Here is a 13,800-nt window from a genome sequence, read left to right as displayed (position 1 = left end):
CGCTACTGGGTGGGTATTCTTTTTTTAATGGGGGTTCTTATTTATTTAACGCTTTCAATTTGGAATTTTTCATTCAGCTTCGCATGGCAGCAACAAACTCGCTAAAGGAAATTTTTCCATCTTTATCCATATCAATGTCCTGGAACATCTCGTGCAGATCACTATCAGACATCTTCTCGCCCAGATTGGTCATCACCGCTCTGATATCCGATATTGTGAAACTGTTCACTTCGTTGCGATCGAAGATCTTGAAGGCCTGCTTTAAAGACACAAGACTGTTCTGCTCCTCCAGCCGTTTGGACATAACATACAGGAAGTCCTTGAATTGCACCTGGCCACCAAAGTCCAAGTCGGTTTCGTTGGCCAGGTTATATATTTCTGCTTCGGTCAGGACCTCGCCAAGGGCACGCATTACTCCTCCTAGTTGCCTTATGGTCACAAATCCTGACTTTTCCGTGTCATAGAGATGGAAAGCTTCCCGGATCTCTTCTATCTGGGCATCGGTCAAACTGCTCATACTGGCTAAAATACGTTTTTTTTGTATTGTATTAGAACGTTTTTTTACGTTTCTTTTCTTTTTTGAGTTTTATCATAATAAATCAAAAATACATTTTGACAAATAGATCAAAGGTAGATTCAAATGTTCTTCAATGCCTGCACAAGAAAAACAGATACCATAAGAAAATGTTGGTCGACTTTGTATTTAATTTTCATCATGGACTCACCCCAAAATACCAATGTTTACCCAGAGATTCTATCGCGTGGTCATCATATTAACAAACTCCTCGTAATTTATGTGATTGTCCTGATCCAAATCGTACTCACGAATCATTTCCTCCAATTCGTCGTCGCCAAGCTTAACGCCCAGCGCAGAGAAAACGTTTTTTAGCTCGGTGGTGGTAATGTAGCCGTTGTTTTCCTTGTCGAAAATGCGGAAAGCCTCGCGAAGCTCCTGCTCCTGACCGGTGTCACGCATTTTGCGCAGGATGATGTTGCAGAACTCCCGACCCGCGATGGAACCATTACCATCTGAGTCAACCTCATTGATCATGGCCTGAACTTCCGAGTCGTTGGGCTGGCGACCGAGGGCGCGAATCACCACCGCCATCTCCTTGGACGTGATGGCGCCCTCGTTCTCCTTGTCAAAAATGCGGAAGGCTTCCCAGATCAAGGCCTGTTCCTCATGCGATACATCCTCCATCCTAATTTCCTTGGTTTATAAGGGATGTGGTTTGGAGTGTCTTATTGGGTTTTTCTTAGTGGAATTGTTTGTTTCTCTATTCGGAGGTGTTAACTGAAATTCCCCCTTCAACTTCACACGGCTCCTGACATTGAAATCGATTCCTACCCCAAGGAAAAAGCGGCGAAAAATGAAAACGGAAAAATGAACATCCCCCTGTGGCTTAATTTTGCTGCAAAGTGCACAAAACCGATTGGCACAAAATCAATATACTCGTTGTATAAGGGCAATGTCACAGGGACAGAGTTGATTGATTCAAATTTCCTTGGGCTAGGAGGCCCTGAAGCTGATCGCTTTCAGTTGCGACTAAACTACGGCTGTATCCATAGCTTACAACCGTCAACTAGTATCTTTCGTAATTTGCTAACCAAACAGTGGAGAGGGCTTATTATGGGGAAGTTCTAAAATAACAAGATAGAACACTATAGGCTATCAGATACCCCCTACTCAGTTAACCAACTTTAAATAAAATTCCGTGGGAAATCTTACGGCGCACCAACTGACGGGTTACCGCAACCAACCGTGTAGGAGCTATACTACAAGTACTAGCAAGTCCTTTTTAAAATTCTAAGTAATTCATACCTTTTTAAAAATGACGACTGTTATGAATGAGAAAGGTATTTTTCAGATAAATCAATTTTAATTTTCACCCTATAAAATCTTAACGGTTTTAGTTTTATGAGCATGCGCGTTAGAGTAGGCGTGGCACTTAAATATATATTTATAGGAAGCTCAAGATTCTACATGCTTAATCCCAAAACTCTACCTATATTTTATGGAGTCGGGAACGCAATAACGGTTATAAAAATAAGCACAGTCAGTATTACACTATGAACTATGATCAAATAACTCGAAACTAGATTTTTAACCTGGGCTATCTGTTTACAAAATTGACATGATGGCTTTCCACTTTATACTTTATTACAAGAACAGGTTTTAAACAAAAAACAAAGGAGTTTTAAAAATATGTTTTACACTCAATGTCGAAGAAAAAGGAACGATAGATGCATACATCGGTAATGAAATTATTTAGAGCAATTCTCTTTTTTAAGTGTAATTTAGAAGTTAGTGATTGGCATCGGCCGAGCAAGGTTGTCATGCGATTTGGGTATGGCGACGTCAGCCTTGCCTTCTGCCGCAGGTTCATTTCTGTTCTTTTCCTCTTAGGCCATCAGTGGGACACACCTGACACCACCTGGAGGAGGAGCAGCGCCAGGAGCCAGAGCATGCGGCACGCTCTCCTCTGGCCACAGTCAAAACAAATAGTAGACACAAATTTGACATCGGCACGAGAAGGTTCCATTGTGTGGCTGTTTTTGTGTTTTTAGCTGGGGTATTTGTTTGAGTTGGTTTCTGCGGGAAGGGAGCCTGCTCGAGGCCCGTAATGGAAAGATTTCTCACATGTGTGTTTCCGCCGGGCCAAGTAATATGTGTCGCCTTTAAATTGCTCCCCTGACGAGGCAATTTTCCCTCACAGAGCGGGCTATTGGGTATAAGGAATATGGCCATATTTAGTGAACCTACGTCTGGTAGTATTTTAACTATTTATTTGGGTTTTTGTTCTGGGATTATTCAACTTATAATATGCTTAAAAACCTTATTAAAACACAAATTTTCTATTTAATTCCTGCAGGAAAACCTTCGCGTTGGTTTGGAACGCAAAAAACTTGAAATAGACCCAAAGTATTTGCTACTTCTGGGCTTCACCTCGCCAAAGGATGCCTCAGGCCAACATGAGGATCAGCAGAATGGGGCAGCCATTGGGCCACCGGGTCAGGACTTGCCAAAAACAGATCACCCAGCACCGGCTACCAAAGCGGAAAAGGAACTCAGCGAGCTGCGAGGACTGCGGCGTCCCCAAGATGTTGTCACCTTTGATGGCCAGCCGGGAGATCGAGAGCAACGGGGCCAGCGTAAACGGATCACTACACCGTACAACGGAACAAAGATCAGCTTCACCATCGTCACGTATGTGCTGGAGGGTCAAGCTGCATCGGCTATCCTACTGGCTCAGAACATTGCAGCGAAGCTCCCCGCCGAATACCTCTTCATCTACGACTTGGGTGTGTCCGAGGAGCAACTGCGGGACTTGGGAGCCTACTGCAACAACAGCCGGTGCTCGGTGATCACCTATGACCTTTCCGAATTCCCCTCCTTCGTCAGCGATCAGCGGACGCACGCCTACCGGCCCATCGTGATCAAGGATGGTCTAATGCGTGCTCGGTCGGTTCTCTTCCTGGAAAACTATATGCGGGTGCGAGGCGGCGCCGCCCAGCTGCACAAGCTGCAGAGTAGCGTGATGAACCCTGGAGTAAAGACAGCTGCAGTCAGGTCCGCGGGTGTCCTTGGCTGGAACACGCCAACGGCGGTATCCTCTCTGACGCATCCCAAAATGTTCGACTACTTCGAGTCGAAAGCTGAGGACTTCAACTTTCTTCGCATGGTTGACCTGGATGCAGTATTTTTCTCGGACAATCCCCTGGTTACCGAGAAGATCATGCTGCCCTGGCTAAAGTGTTGTCTAACCCTCGAGTGCATCGATCCAATCGGTGAGTAGGCAGTTGGGGTGAATTCGGGAAATGGAAAATTGTCATTAGGAATGTGCCCGTTCTATCCCCAATCTAAATCAATCAGTCATCCATTGTGCCACCACCCCAATCTATCCTTTGGGGAGGGCGTACTAATGACCGTCATTTGCACGGCATTCCGTTGATGGCACTCACATCAGGGAAAGTTATGTAATTACCATCTGAATTGGGATTGATGGCAAACGTGACCGTGCCTCTTTTGATCAAACAATTCGTTTTTATTCAACTGGTCTTTTTTCTCTCTTCTTGTGTTTGTCTATTACATTGTAAATTAACCAACATAATTTCCTTAGCTGCATTCAATTGAATTTCTTTGAAATGAACTCTGTGTTCGTTTCCGTGGTCACATAAGAAGTGAACACAGAGTTCAGTGTCAACGAATTCAATACAACGAAGTCAACGTACTTTTCGTACTTTTTTGTTGAAGGCATAATTTTACCACTTTGTTAACAGCAAATGAAAACGGCTACGTGTATCTTCATGCTCGAAAAATATTTTCCCTTGGATCAAAAACATTAGTACACAAATTATGTGTTTGCTGTTCAGCTTCAAAAAGGGTTTTATAGCATCGTAAGAAATCGTTTGTCACATCGGGTTCCCTGTAAGCTTTAAATGTTTGTGGGTTGGAATTTCCGATACCGAAGGGTGTTCGCATTTTCCGATAGTTTTCGGAAAGCCGATCGAAGCCCCGCAAATAAATATTTTTATTGTAATCGCTTTGATTGAATGGTATTACTGAGCCCGAAACGTTTTGCCTTTTTTCCGCATTCGACTCTTTAAAGTTTCTATGCTTTACATTTTCCATATAGTATTGTCGTTGCGCCAAGAAGTCTTGTTTGATTGCCATTTCCTTCACCAATGGTGGTATTTTTTCTGCCTTATATTTCTGAAGAAAATTGCAAATTTCACATTCGCATTCAGTTTGAGTAACTGCATCAGCCTGCGGTACAGGAATTCTTTTAAAATTCTTAGGTTTTCGTTTCTTGTAGAGCTTTACTGGTTTAGGTTTTTTTTTATTAGAAGGAACATGGACTACTTCATAATCATCGAAAGCAAAGAGTTCTTGGGGCGAATTGATGTCTGAAACAGTGAGTGCAGCGTTCGCCTTGGATTGCTTAATTCTTTTAGTCGACTCAAATGTTATGTTAAATTGATCCGACAAGTCGGAGTCAGTTTCTCCGAAATACTCAAAGTTGTTCCGATCTCCACGGTTTAAATTATTTAAGCGATGAAGTTGCTCTAAAAGTTGTGTCTTTGAGGAAATTTTTCTTTCGTAAGCTCTGTGTATGTTAAGGAACATATTCTCCGCAGTTTGCCTAGTGGAACGTCTTAAACTCATGTCCATAGTGTGGAAGACCTTTTTGCTGGAAACAACTTCCGCTTCCGGTGGTGAAATAGAATATGCTTGCTGGACCTTTAGAATATTTGTTCTACTGAAGTCATCAAGCTTCGAGGCCCGATCCTTCAGGTACTTGAACCCATAGTCGTGAATTTTTAGACTTTTACCCAGCTTAAAAGCAAATCGATTGTTTACGGAAGGCTGTTTTTTGAGATTTTTAATTTCTCGAATCGTCGGTCTTTTAGATGGTTCAGAAGAAGAAATAATATTGTGTTTTATTACATTTTTCTTTGGAATGTGCTTCAAAATTTCTCTATATTCCGTCGGCAAATCTAAGGCAGTTCGAGATAGTTTCTTTAAAATTGTATACCGCATGGTTTTGGTTGGCCTTGGGGGATTCTTGGGACCTTTCAACTCGCCCAGCTCTACTAAGGCTGGCCACAGTTCTGTTAGCTTCTTTTCTGTATCTTTCCCAGTGAATATTTTGCTATGTAAAGATTTCTGTAAGAGTTTGGATGCTTGATTGTTGCCCCTTTCATATATTTTCTTTGCTTTATTATTAGATTTAACATATTTTGTTAGCCTTTTCGCTTTTTTTTTTCTGAACACAAATTTACTAAGCAGTTGGTAAAGAACATGACAAAACCCTGGACTAAAAGGATTTGAACTTTTAGGCTTTGCCAAAGAAACGTATAGAATTTGTCTGGGTTTGAATCTGATTCCTTGCTTTTTGATCTGATTTATTTCAAAAACTTTCTTATTGAAAATTTTCTTTGGCTCAAACAAGTGTTTTCGTCTTACTCGAGGCAGCTTTCTTTTTGGCATGTAATCTTTTAACTGCTGGTCCTGAGGCGGCTGGTACATTTGTTTAAGCTGCCTTATGTGGTCCTTGAATCGTTTCCACTTTGGCATCTCAATTTCCAGATTGCATGGCTTAACTCCACTTGAAAACGGGCTCTTTTGGTGGTGCTCCATTCGTTTGATCAAAGGCGTTTCCGATCTCTCATTATTGAGCCTAAGGAGGCTGTGATGATTCTCTGCCCTAGAGATTATGTTAGCCCCGCTGAAAAACGGACGAGCATGCTCCAGGAACAATTTATGCTTTTCCCTGACCGTGGGATGAAGAGTTGACTTGGACAGGGCTTGGAAAAATGATGGCATGGTTATGAAAAAGCCAAGGACTGGTTTTATTACAAAATTTTGACAGCCGAAATTAAACCAAACAATAAATAAAGTATTTCCACGCCAACTGGGGGTTCTCTTAGCAAACTTCGGTTCTGAAGCATTCACGGAACATGCGAATGGCTTCCACGATTTTGCTGAAGAAGAGCATCCTCATCAAACGCCAAAGCCCTTTGGGCAAATCGCAGTGAATGTTGCAGGCGGCAAAAACATAGTCCTGGGGTCCAACATTGTAGCCATGGCGACCGCAGAGCATAAAGTGGGTGTCGTATATAACGTACCAAGCCTCCACAGTGCAGGCCATTCCCGAGAAGACCTCTACCATACGGTTCAGACGATAGGCCAGCAACATAAACAACCCAAAGACGAGACAGATTATGGAGATCCCTCGAATCTGGGTAAACCGAAAGCGCTCCTGGGCGGAATACAGCATTAGGGATAAGATCTCAAAGACCAGGATGACGGGATACACATATACCTGAAATACGAATGGTTTTTGTGAATTATCGAGTTTATGGCTCTGTATATTTCGGATATATATTTCAATTCAGTTTCGCACCTTAACATGGTAGATTAAAGTGTTCAAAAATGAATTTAAACACTTTTTCAAAATTAGTCGATGTTCCCTCCCAAACTTTTTTCAATTCTTTTATCACAGTCAATTTAAATACGTATAAAACAATTCACGAAAATACCGAAACCTATTAGGCTGAGTGGCACATTGCAGTGAATCAGAAGATAAGGCATCTAAACCTGAAATATTGCCCAAAAACTTTTATAGTTTCAGAGATCGCAGCCTTCACACGGGCAGTCGGGCATAATCTGACGGAAAAGACAAGTGATCATAATCAAGAGGGTTATATTGAGTATATTTTCCAAATACATTTATTCCCTTTGACTCTACCAGTAATGAGTATACAATTATTATGCTAACTAAAATGGGATTTAAGAAAAAGGTTTTAACAAAATTCGAAGTCTAATGATAACTAATTTAAAAATTTCGACTTACCCAATGTGATTGCACCACATTAAGAAGATATACACTCCTATTAAAGGATCCGATGCAAGTACTTAAGAAAAGTACCAAGTAGTTGAAAGGAGCAAATCTCCTCCACTCCCGCCAAACGTAAAAGCACGTATACAAGATCATAGTTATAACCATGGACATGGGCATTACATAATTGTACGGAAAGGGATAGTTCAACAACAACTCCAGACAGGGCAAAGTAAATATCACCTGCAGCTGCAATTGCCAGTTTATAAGGGTAAAATTGAGTTGTACGATTCGAAAATAGATTGTCGACAACCTACGATTAGTATTCCATAGAAGCGACGCACCAGACGACGACGGAGTCCAATGCTTGATATATCAAATTCAAAAGTCCTTTTCGAATGTCCATTTGGCAGCAAAAGTTCGCATTGTATAGCAATGCCCGGGACTTCCAATTTTTCGACCTTCAATATGGTATCCATTTCATCATCCAACTGAGGAGATACTGCTGCTTTGTGCCCAATTATATTTTTGCCTTATCAAATCCCTTTTTCCAGTTAATCGTTTATCTAATTTGGTGTACTCCATTTCCATTTCCATAAACATCCCGCACCAAACAAATAAAAAACTAGAGAGAACGCTATAGTCAAGTGCCTCGACTATCATATAACATAGCTGTCCCTCAGCTTTGAATTTAGCTTTTAAACAATTTAAACCATTGGCACGCCCAAAGATATTGACTTAATAAAATATTCACTGAAAATATTTACAAATTTGGGACCCAGCGGACACACTCAGGAGCCGGCTGAACAAACCAAGATTATTATGAATTTCGGCGTAAAAGAGAGCCCTTAATGTGAATGCGATTACGCTAAGGTAATTCCTTATTAAGCTGAGATTGACAGACAAATCGGGACCCACATATTTTTGGAACTAGTAAGCGTGGAAATATTAAATTAAATTATATTAAATTGTAGTTCTCCACCTCAAAACAAGGAAGTACGCTATAGTCGAGTGCCTCGACTATGAGATACCCGTTTCTCAGCTTAAGGGAGCAAAAGGGGAACGGAGATATAACCAGCAAAGCGATATTTTAGGGCGTCACCTACCGGCTATTTCAGTAGATGTTATGTGGGCGGCAGACAGATTTAAGCGTTTAAGCCGTTTGTGGGCGTGACACGTTTTTTTAGGTTAGTCGATAGGTATTGATGAGACAAACAATTTTCAGTTAAAATGTTGTTTCTATCATAAAAACTGTGGGCGCTACAGATTTTCACGGATTGTGGGCATTAGAGTGCGCGTGGCACCCCGCTGACTGTACTACTCTATTCTAGCTCTTGTAGTTTCCGTGATCTTAGCGTTCTCGGACAGACGGTCATGGCTGCATCGGCTCGGCTAGTGATCTTGAACAAGAATATATATAATTTATGGGGTCGGAAGCGCTTCCTTCTACCTGTTACATACTTTCCGACGAATCTAGTATACCCTCGTATAGTAGAGTAAGAGTAAAGGGTATAAAAATGCAGGTGCCATTGCAGTTTACAATTTCGCTCACTAGTTTAATAACTGGTAGGAACTGTAATTTTCTACAAATCCGTTTGAATGGATAGATTTGTATTAATAAACGAATGATGTATAAAATCTTGCATACATTTTTTAGGCCAATGTACAGGTATTGACCAAACAAGTCAAAATTTATTTTCACCTGTCGCTAGTAAGCAGCAGAAAATTTGAAGAGCGAGAACTTAATTATATTAATGCATTTGTATTTTTGCAGGTGCTCAATCGAATGGCTGCAAGTTCAACAAGAAGCCTCTTTACCGATACTCCGGGTGCCACGGCTACGACGCGTCCGCCTTCAACATTGTACTGGGTCTTACCTCGCAAATGGACAACTCCGAATACTCACTACCCAGCGACAGTCCCCGTAACATTTTCTACAAGGAGACGCTGGAGCAAGCAACACGGATTCTGGAGAGCAGGCGGCGAAACAGCAGCGAGACATCCGACCATCCGTTTACGGACGACTGAGCAGGGAAATCCGAAATTAGTAATGGACGTGGCGAGGCCAAAGCATTTGATACAACATTTTCTACAGACACACGAGCGGACACACTCAGGAGCCGGCTGAACAAACCAAGATTATTATGAATTTCGGCGTAAAAGAGAGCCCTTAATGTGAATGCGATTACGCTAAGGTAATTCCTTATTAAGCTGAGATTGACAGACAAATCGGTGTCCAAGACAAGATCAGAAGTGAACAGACCAGAGCACAGTAGTTTAGCGTAGCGTTAGGATGTGCAGTTTATCAATACTTATAAACATTTAGTCAAGACCTAGTTACTTATTTAACGAAAATCTACATGAATATCTGTGTGAATGTTTCCATTTGTTTGCTGTGAGCATCGATAATTGAGAAAAAAAACGTGTTTAGTTAACTGCCCCAACTGTAAATACATAAGAACATCAAATGGCATACATTTTGTGATTGTATTTTATAGTTACTCACGCATAGACGAACATATACAGTATATAAATATAAATGTATTGTAACTATCCTAGAACAAGACGAGCCAAAAAAGTAAGTTAATAAAATTCTGAATTATCAATACCAAATAAAAACCGTTGTTCTGACCCTGTAATGGCAATAAATTGCTCCTGGTATTTAATATCAGTTACTAGGTAGCACTTTAATTGTAAATGGCACTTTTTCACACGTTTGTAAAGCTGAAGCTGGTTATATCTTGTAGAGGTAAACGAGTACAAACAAATGCATTGGGTTACTCTCTGCGGTACCGCCATTAGCCACACTAAACAAATTTCTGCACAATCCGGAGAACATGAATGAATATGCGGACCACATCGACGTACAGAGTGAGGGCTGCGAACACATATTCTTCGGGATCCAGCTGCTCTGCACGATTTCCGCCGACTATGGACTGCATGTCGTAGATCAGGAAAAAGCAACCGATTGCAGCGCACAAGCAAGAAACTGGCAGGCTATTTACGAGTTTGGGCATCGAGAAACTACACACTGACAGGACGAGAAGGATCATCACAAAGGTTATAACTACCCCACCCGCAGCGGTGTAATCGTACTTAGTTTGCACGGCGTAGATGCAAAGTGCTGTGACCAGCACAGTAGTAATTACCACGGCCGAGAGGACAACATTTGAATCCATTATGCTCGATGCCGCTCCCAGGAGCAGCGACATGGTGAAGGTAAAGATGGAAAGGCAAATCAAATTTACAGGGTGCTTGCGTCGCACGCTCTCCACGCAGAAGATCACTATTAAGACGATAATGTTAACGATCATGGCCAAAATAATGACGATGAAATTTTCCCGCACAAACTGCTTGGTAGGCCCGTGGTAAACAAAAATAGCCATTACTGCACACGTGAACAATAGTTGGACCTGCAAGAAGGGAACTGATTCAATTTCAAACCGGGTTTACGATTTACAACTTACCATGAGGATTCCAAAGACTTTGCGAACGAAGCCCTTTCGAATAGTTTGATCATCGAATATAATGCTTTTTACAATGAGGTCATGGGTTATTGCTCCAGATTCCAGCAAGTGCGGCTGTACAGCTTCTCCAGCCGAACCATCGGTCTCGGATAAATTTCTCGGAGGCGGTGCTGGCAATGCAATCGGGGGGAAGCGGTCATTGTTGTTGGGTACTAAAACAAACAAAAACACCATTGAAACTAAGAATGTTAACTAGGACCAGTATGAAGAATAGGCTACTAACATTAAATTTGGAGTATTACTACAAAAAAGGAAACTCTAAGCTTTTTAAATAGAATGAATCTCTTGCCACTTTTAACAAAAACAAGGAAGAACGCTATAGTCGAGTGCCTCGACTATCACACACCCGTTACTCAGCTTAATGAGCAAAAGGGAAATGGAGATACATAAGCAGTAAAACGATATTTAAAGGCGCCGGCTATTTTAGTAGATGTTATGTGGGCGGCAGACAGATTTAAGCGTTTAATTCATTTGTGGGCGTTAGAGTGGGCGTGCCACATTTTTTTGGGTCAGTCGATAAGTATTTCTATCATTTCTATCATAAAAACTATAGGCGCTACACATTTCCGCGGATTGTGGGCGTTGGAGTGGGCGTGGCACCCCGCTGAAAGAAACATGCGCTACGCAGGAAGGCCAGGAATCATCTCTCAGCGTTCATACGGAAAGACACACAGACGGACATGGCTAGATCGCTTCTACTAGTGATCCTGATCAAGAATATATATACCTTATGGGGTCGGATACGGTTCCTTCTACCTGTTACATACTTTCCGACGAATCTAGTATAACCTTTTACTCTACGAGTAACATGTATAATCAGATATCCTCCCATAAATCTCACTTTGGATTCTTCCGTTTACTAACTGATTTGTGCACGGTTCTGGTATTGTATTTAACACTAACATTCCACTTGGAAGAAAACTTGTTAAAATAAGTAATGCAGATGACTTAAATAAATGTTATTTTGTTTTGCAGTACTATCCTACTTTTTATTATTTAATTATTTTAAATTAAAATGGTATATTGTATTCGTTGAAAGAATGTAATAGATGAAGGAAGTCGGGTCACTTTTAGGTAAATGTTATCAATGTTCGATTTATGTTCAAAAAAAAATCTTCAAAAATGTGGTCGCGCGACCCACATAGTCGCATTTGCACTTCCTAGTGCGCTTCGTATTATTTTTCTTAAAAACAAAACTGTATTTTTCTATTGCAAAGGTGCAAACATGTATATATGATTTTCAATGTTTTACCACCGAATAAACATACAAACTAAAACACAACAGAACGCTATAGTATATTTCATCGACAATTAGATACCTGTTACTAAGCTAAAATAAGTACGAAGGAGATGAAGATATGCTTTCAGGTAATTCTGTTTTTCTTTGCTAGCGCTAGTGCAAAGCATAAAGCACCAACTAGAGGCGCCCCTACCGGCTAGTGGTGTATTAGTGAAAACAGCTGCTGCATGCATGTGAAGTGTGATCTCATATTTAGCGATATGTTTTCCGTTTTTCATAATTTGACATGTATTGAGCATAAGAACACAATCTCATTTTAATTTTTCCAAATATTAAAATATTAGGTCACTAGACGGGTTTTAATGTTATGGGCGGTAGAGTGGGCGTGTCGCCCATCTGAAACAAACTGGCGCTGCGCAGAAAGCCCAAGAATCTACACGCCAAATCATACTAGTTCTAGAGATCTTCATACGGACGGACGGACTGATGTGGCTTGGCTAGTGATCCTGATCAAAAATATATATACTTTATTGGGTCGGAAACGTTACTTCTGCCTATTACGTACTTTCCGACGAATATAGTATACTCTTTAACTATACGAGTAACGGATGCACAAAATCATGCAAATTAAGTTTCTCACTAGTGATTTAATTAAAAAAATGTATTTTTATTTATTAATCACCTTATCACTACTACAATTTTTTAATAGGTCGAACTTAGTTAAATCACTGCTCGTTTACTTTTACTCGATTTGTACTACTGCTCGATTCGGATCTCAAAAACGGACTGCCTGATCTCTAATTCAATGATCAATAATCAAACCTCGGCTTAAGAGATTTTATACCCAAAAATTGATAAAGAGAATGGCTCAAGAGAGTCGGAAAATAGGATGATGCAATTTGCCAATTAAATTTGAAGTCCAATCTTGGCCGGAAATTGGTGTTTACATTAGCGGAGTTTTAGGGACCGCTTTGGGGATCTTTTTGTTTACGCTAACGGACTCGGGGCTCGCTTTGGGGATCTTTTGTTTACGTTAGCGGACTGGATGTTTACAGCATCCGTTGAATGGCAAAAAATTCGAGTGGAAACCACTAAAAAGCTGGTTTCATCCATGAAAAATAGTCTCAAAGCCGTCTTGAACCAGAAAGGATTAAACAATAAATATTAGTGGTTAAATTACAAATAACAAGTTACATACGTAGAAGCTACTGCACGAAATAAGCTGCGGCAGGGAAAAAGCCTGTACATTTTGTTTTTATTAAATAAATATTTTGTTTTTATGATTAAGAAAATCGCTTTTGAATTAAACAAGTTAATTTTTCAGATACTGCATTTTTCTTTTATCTTTCTTAACTTAGCCGGAATAACGACTTAATCATTTTTTAGGTAATTGCACGAAATAAGCTGCGAGCCACATAAAGGCTCAGTCTTATCGCTGGCTGGATTTTTTCCCTTTCTGATTTTATGAAATCTCGTCTGGGCCCGCACATATGTATGTACGCACATAAATATGCAGTTTTTAAATAATCTTAAGAACTCACCGCACAGTGCATCTTTATCGAAAAAATCAGGGGCTTTCCTAGGTGAATCCATCCTAAAGAGTTAGGAGTTTTTTCAACGAAAACAGAATAAAATATGCTTTTCTAAAAAGTGCTATGGATGAAAAATAAGAAAAAATCTTTTGTGTCTG

The 13,800-nt window shown here is 40.6% G+C and overlaps 5 protein-coding genes across 9 annotated transcripts in view; 1 reads left to right on the top strand and 4 right to left on the bottom strand.

Annotated features, from left to right (window-relative positions):
* Window positions 1-9,974, top strand: part of LOC108029522 (uncharacterized) — a 24,988-nt gene extending 15,014 nt beyond the window's left edge. For both annotated transcript variants that reach the window (XM_050887620.1, XM_017101822.3), the window contains exons 3-4: window positions 2,874-3,789; window positions 9,118-9,974. In XM_050887620.1, the coding sequence (XP_050743577.1) occupies window positions 2,874-3,789; window positions 9,118-9,371 (1,170 nt within the window). In that variant the 3' untranslated portion in view covers window positions 9,372-9,974. The remainder of the gene's footprint in view (window positions 1-2,873; window positions 3,790-9,117) is intronic.
* LOC108029531 (uncharacterized) lies at window positions 20-649 on the bottom strand. The gene has a single exon (XM_017101833.3). The coding sequence runs from the start codon at window positions 515-517 to the stop codon at window positions 74-76; it is 444 nt and encodes a 147-aa protein (XP_016957322.1). The 5' UTR covers window positions 518-649; the 3' UTR covers window positions 20-73.
* Window positions 510-1,329, bottom strand: LOC108029530 (neo-calmodulin). The gene is made up of 2 exons (XM_017101832.3): window positions 726-1,329; window positions 510-654 (listed from the first exon to the last, which is right to left on the bottom strand). The coding sequence occupies exon 1, from the start codon at window positions 1,199-1,201 to the stop codon at window positions 755-757; it is 447 nt and encodes a 148-aa protein (XP_016957321.1). The 5' UTR covers window positions 1,202-1,329; the 3' UTR covers window positions 510-654; window positions 726-754.
* LOC108029519 (uncharacterized) lies at window positions 3,786-6,328 on the bottom strand. Its single transcript, XM_017101817.3, has one exon. The coding sequence runs from the start codon at window positions 6,326-6,328 to the stop codon at window positions 4,307-4,309; it is 2,022 nt and encodes a 673-aa protein (XP_016957306.1). The 3' UTR covers window positions 3,786-4,306.
* Window positions 6,415-13,800, bottom strand: LOC108029524 (protein lifeguard 1). Of its 4 annotated transcripts, none has more exons than XM_050887621.1 (4): window positions 13,652-13,800; window positions 10,811-11,022; window positions 10,493-10,756; window positions 6,415-6,827 (listed from the first exon to the last, which is right to left on the bottom strand). In XM_050887621.1, the coding sequence occupies exons 1-4, from the start codon at window positions 13,701-13,703 to the stop codon at window positions 6,429-6,431; spliced, it is 927 nt and encodes a 308-aa protein (XP_050743578.1). In that variant the 5' UTR covers window positions 13,704-13,800; the 3' UTR covers window positions 6,415-6,428. The 4 variants fall into 4 exon arrangements, with proteins under 4 accessions (XP_050743578.1, XP_016957317.1, XP_016957314.1 ...); XM_017101826.2 differs by lacking the exon at window positions 6,415-6,827 and adding an exon at window positions 10,249-10,374 and having other exon boundaries at window positions 10,440-10,756; XM_017101828.3 differs by lacking the exons at window positions 10,493-10,756; window positions 10,811-11,022; window positions 13,652-13,800 and adding exons at window positions 7,359-7,592; window positions 7,661-9,123.

The sequence above is a fragment of the Drosophila biarmipes genome, chromosome 2R, assembly GCF_025231255.1.
Source record: "Drosophila biarmipes strain raj3 chromosome 2R, RU_DBia_V1.1, whole genome shotgun sequence".
Taxonomy (NCBI): Eukaryota; Metazoa; Arthropoda; class Insecta; order Diptera; family Drosophilidae; genus Drosophila; species Drosophila biarmipes.
The sequence above is the reverse complement of the archived record's forward strand: the minus strand, read 5'-3'. Positions and strand labels throughout refer to the sequence as shown.

What these genes read in the sequence shown, in the direction of transcription:
- LOC108029530 (XM_017101832.3), bottom strand. Translation starts at nt 1,201, where the DNA reads ATGGAGGATGTATCGCATGAGGAACAGGCCTTGATCTGGGAAGCCTTC.
- LOC108029524 (XM_050887621.1), bottom strand. Translation starts at nt 13,703, where the DNA reads ATGGATTCACCTAGGAAAGCCCCTGATTTTTTCGATAAAGATGCACTG. An exon ending in AAGTCTTTGGAATCCTCATG is followed by an intron (nt 10,757 to 10,810) that starts GTAAGTTGTAAA and finishes CCCTTCTTGCAG; the next exon opens with GTCCAACTATTGTTCACGTG. An exon ending in ATGTTGTCCTCTCGGCCGTG is followed by an intron (nt 6,828 to 10,492) that starts GTAATTACTACT and finishes TTCGTATTTCAG; the next exon opens with GTATATGTGTATCCCGTCAT.
- LOC108029531 (XM_017101833.3), bottom strand. Translation starts at nt 517, where the DNA reads ATGAGCAGTTTGACCGATGCCCAGATAGAAGAGATCCGGGAAGCTTTC.
- LOC108029519 (XM_017101817.3), bottom strand. Translation starts at nt 6,328, where the DNA reads ATGCCATCATTTTTCCAAGCCCTGTCCAAGTCAACTCTTCATCCCACG.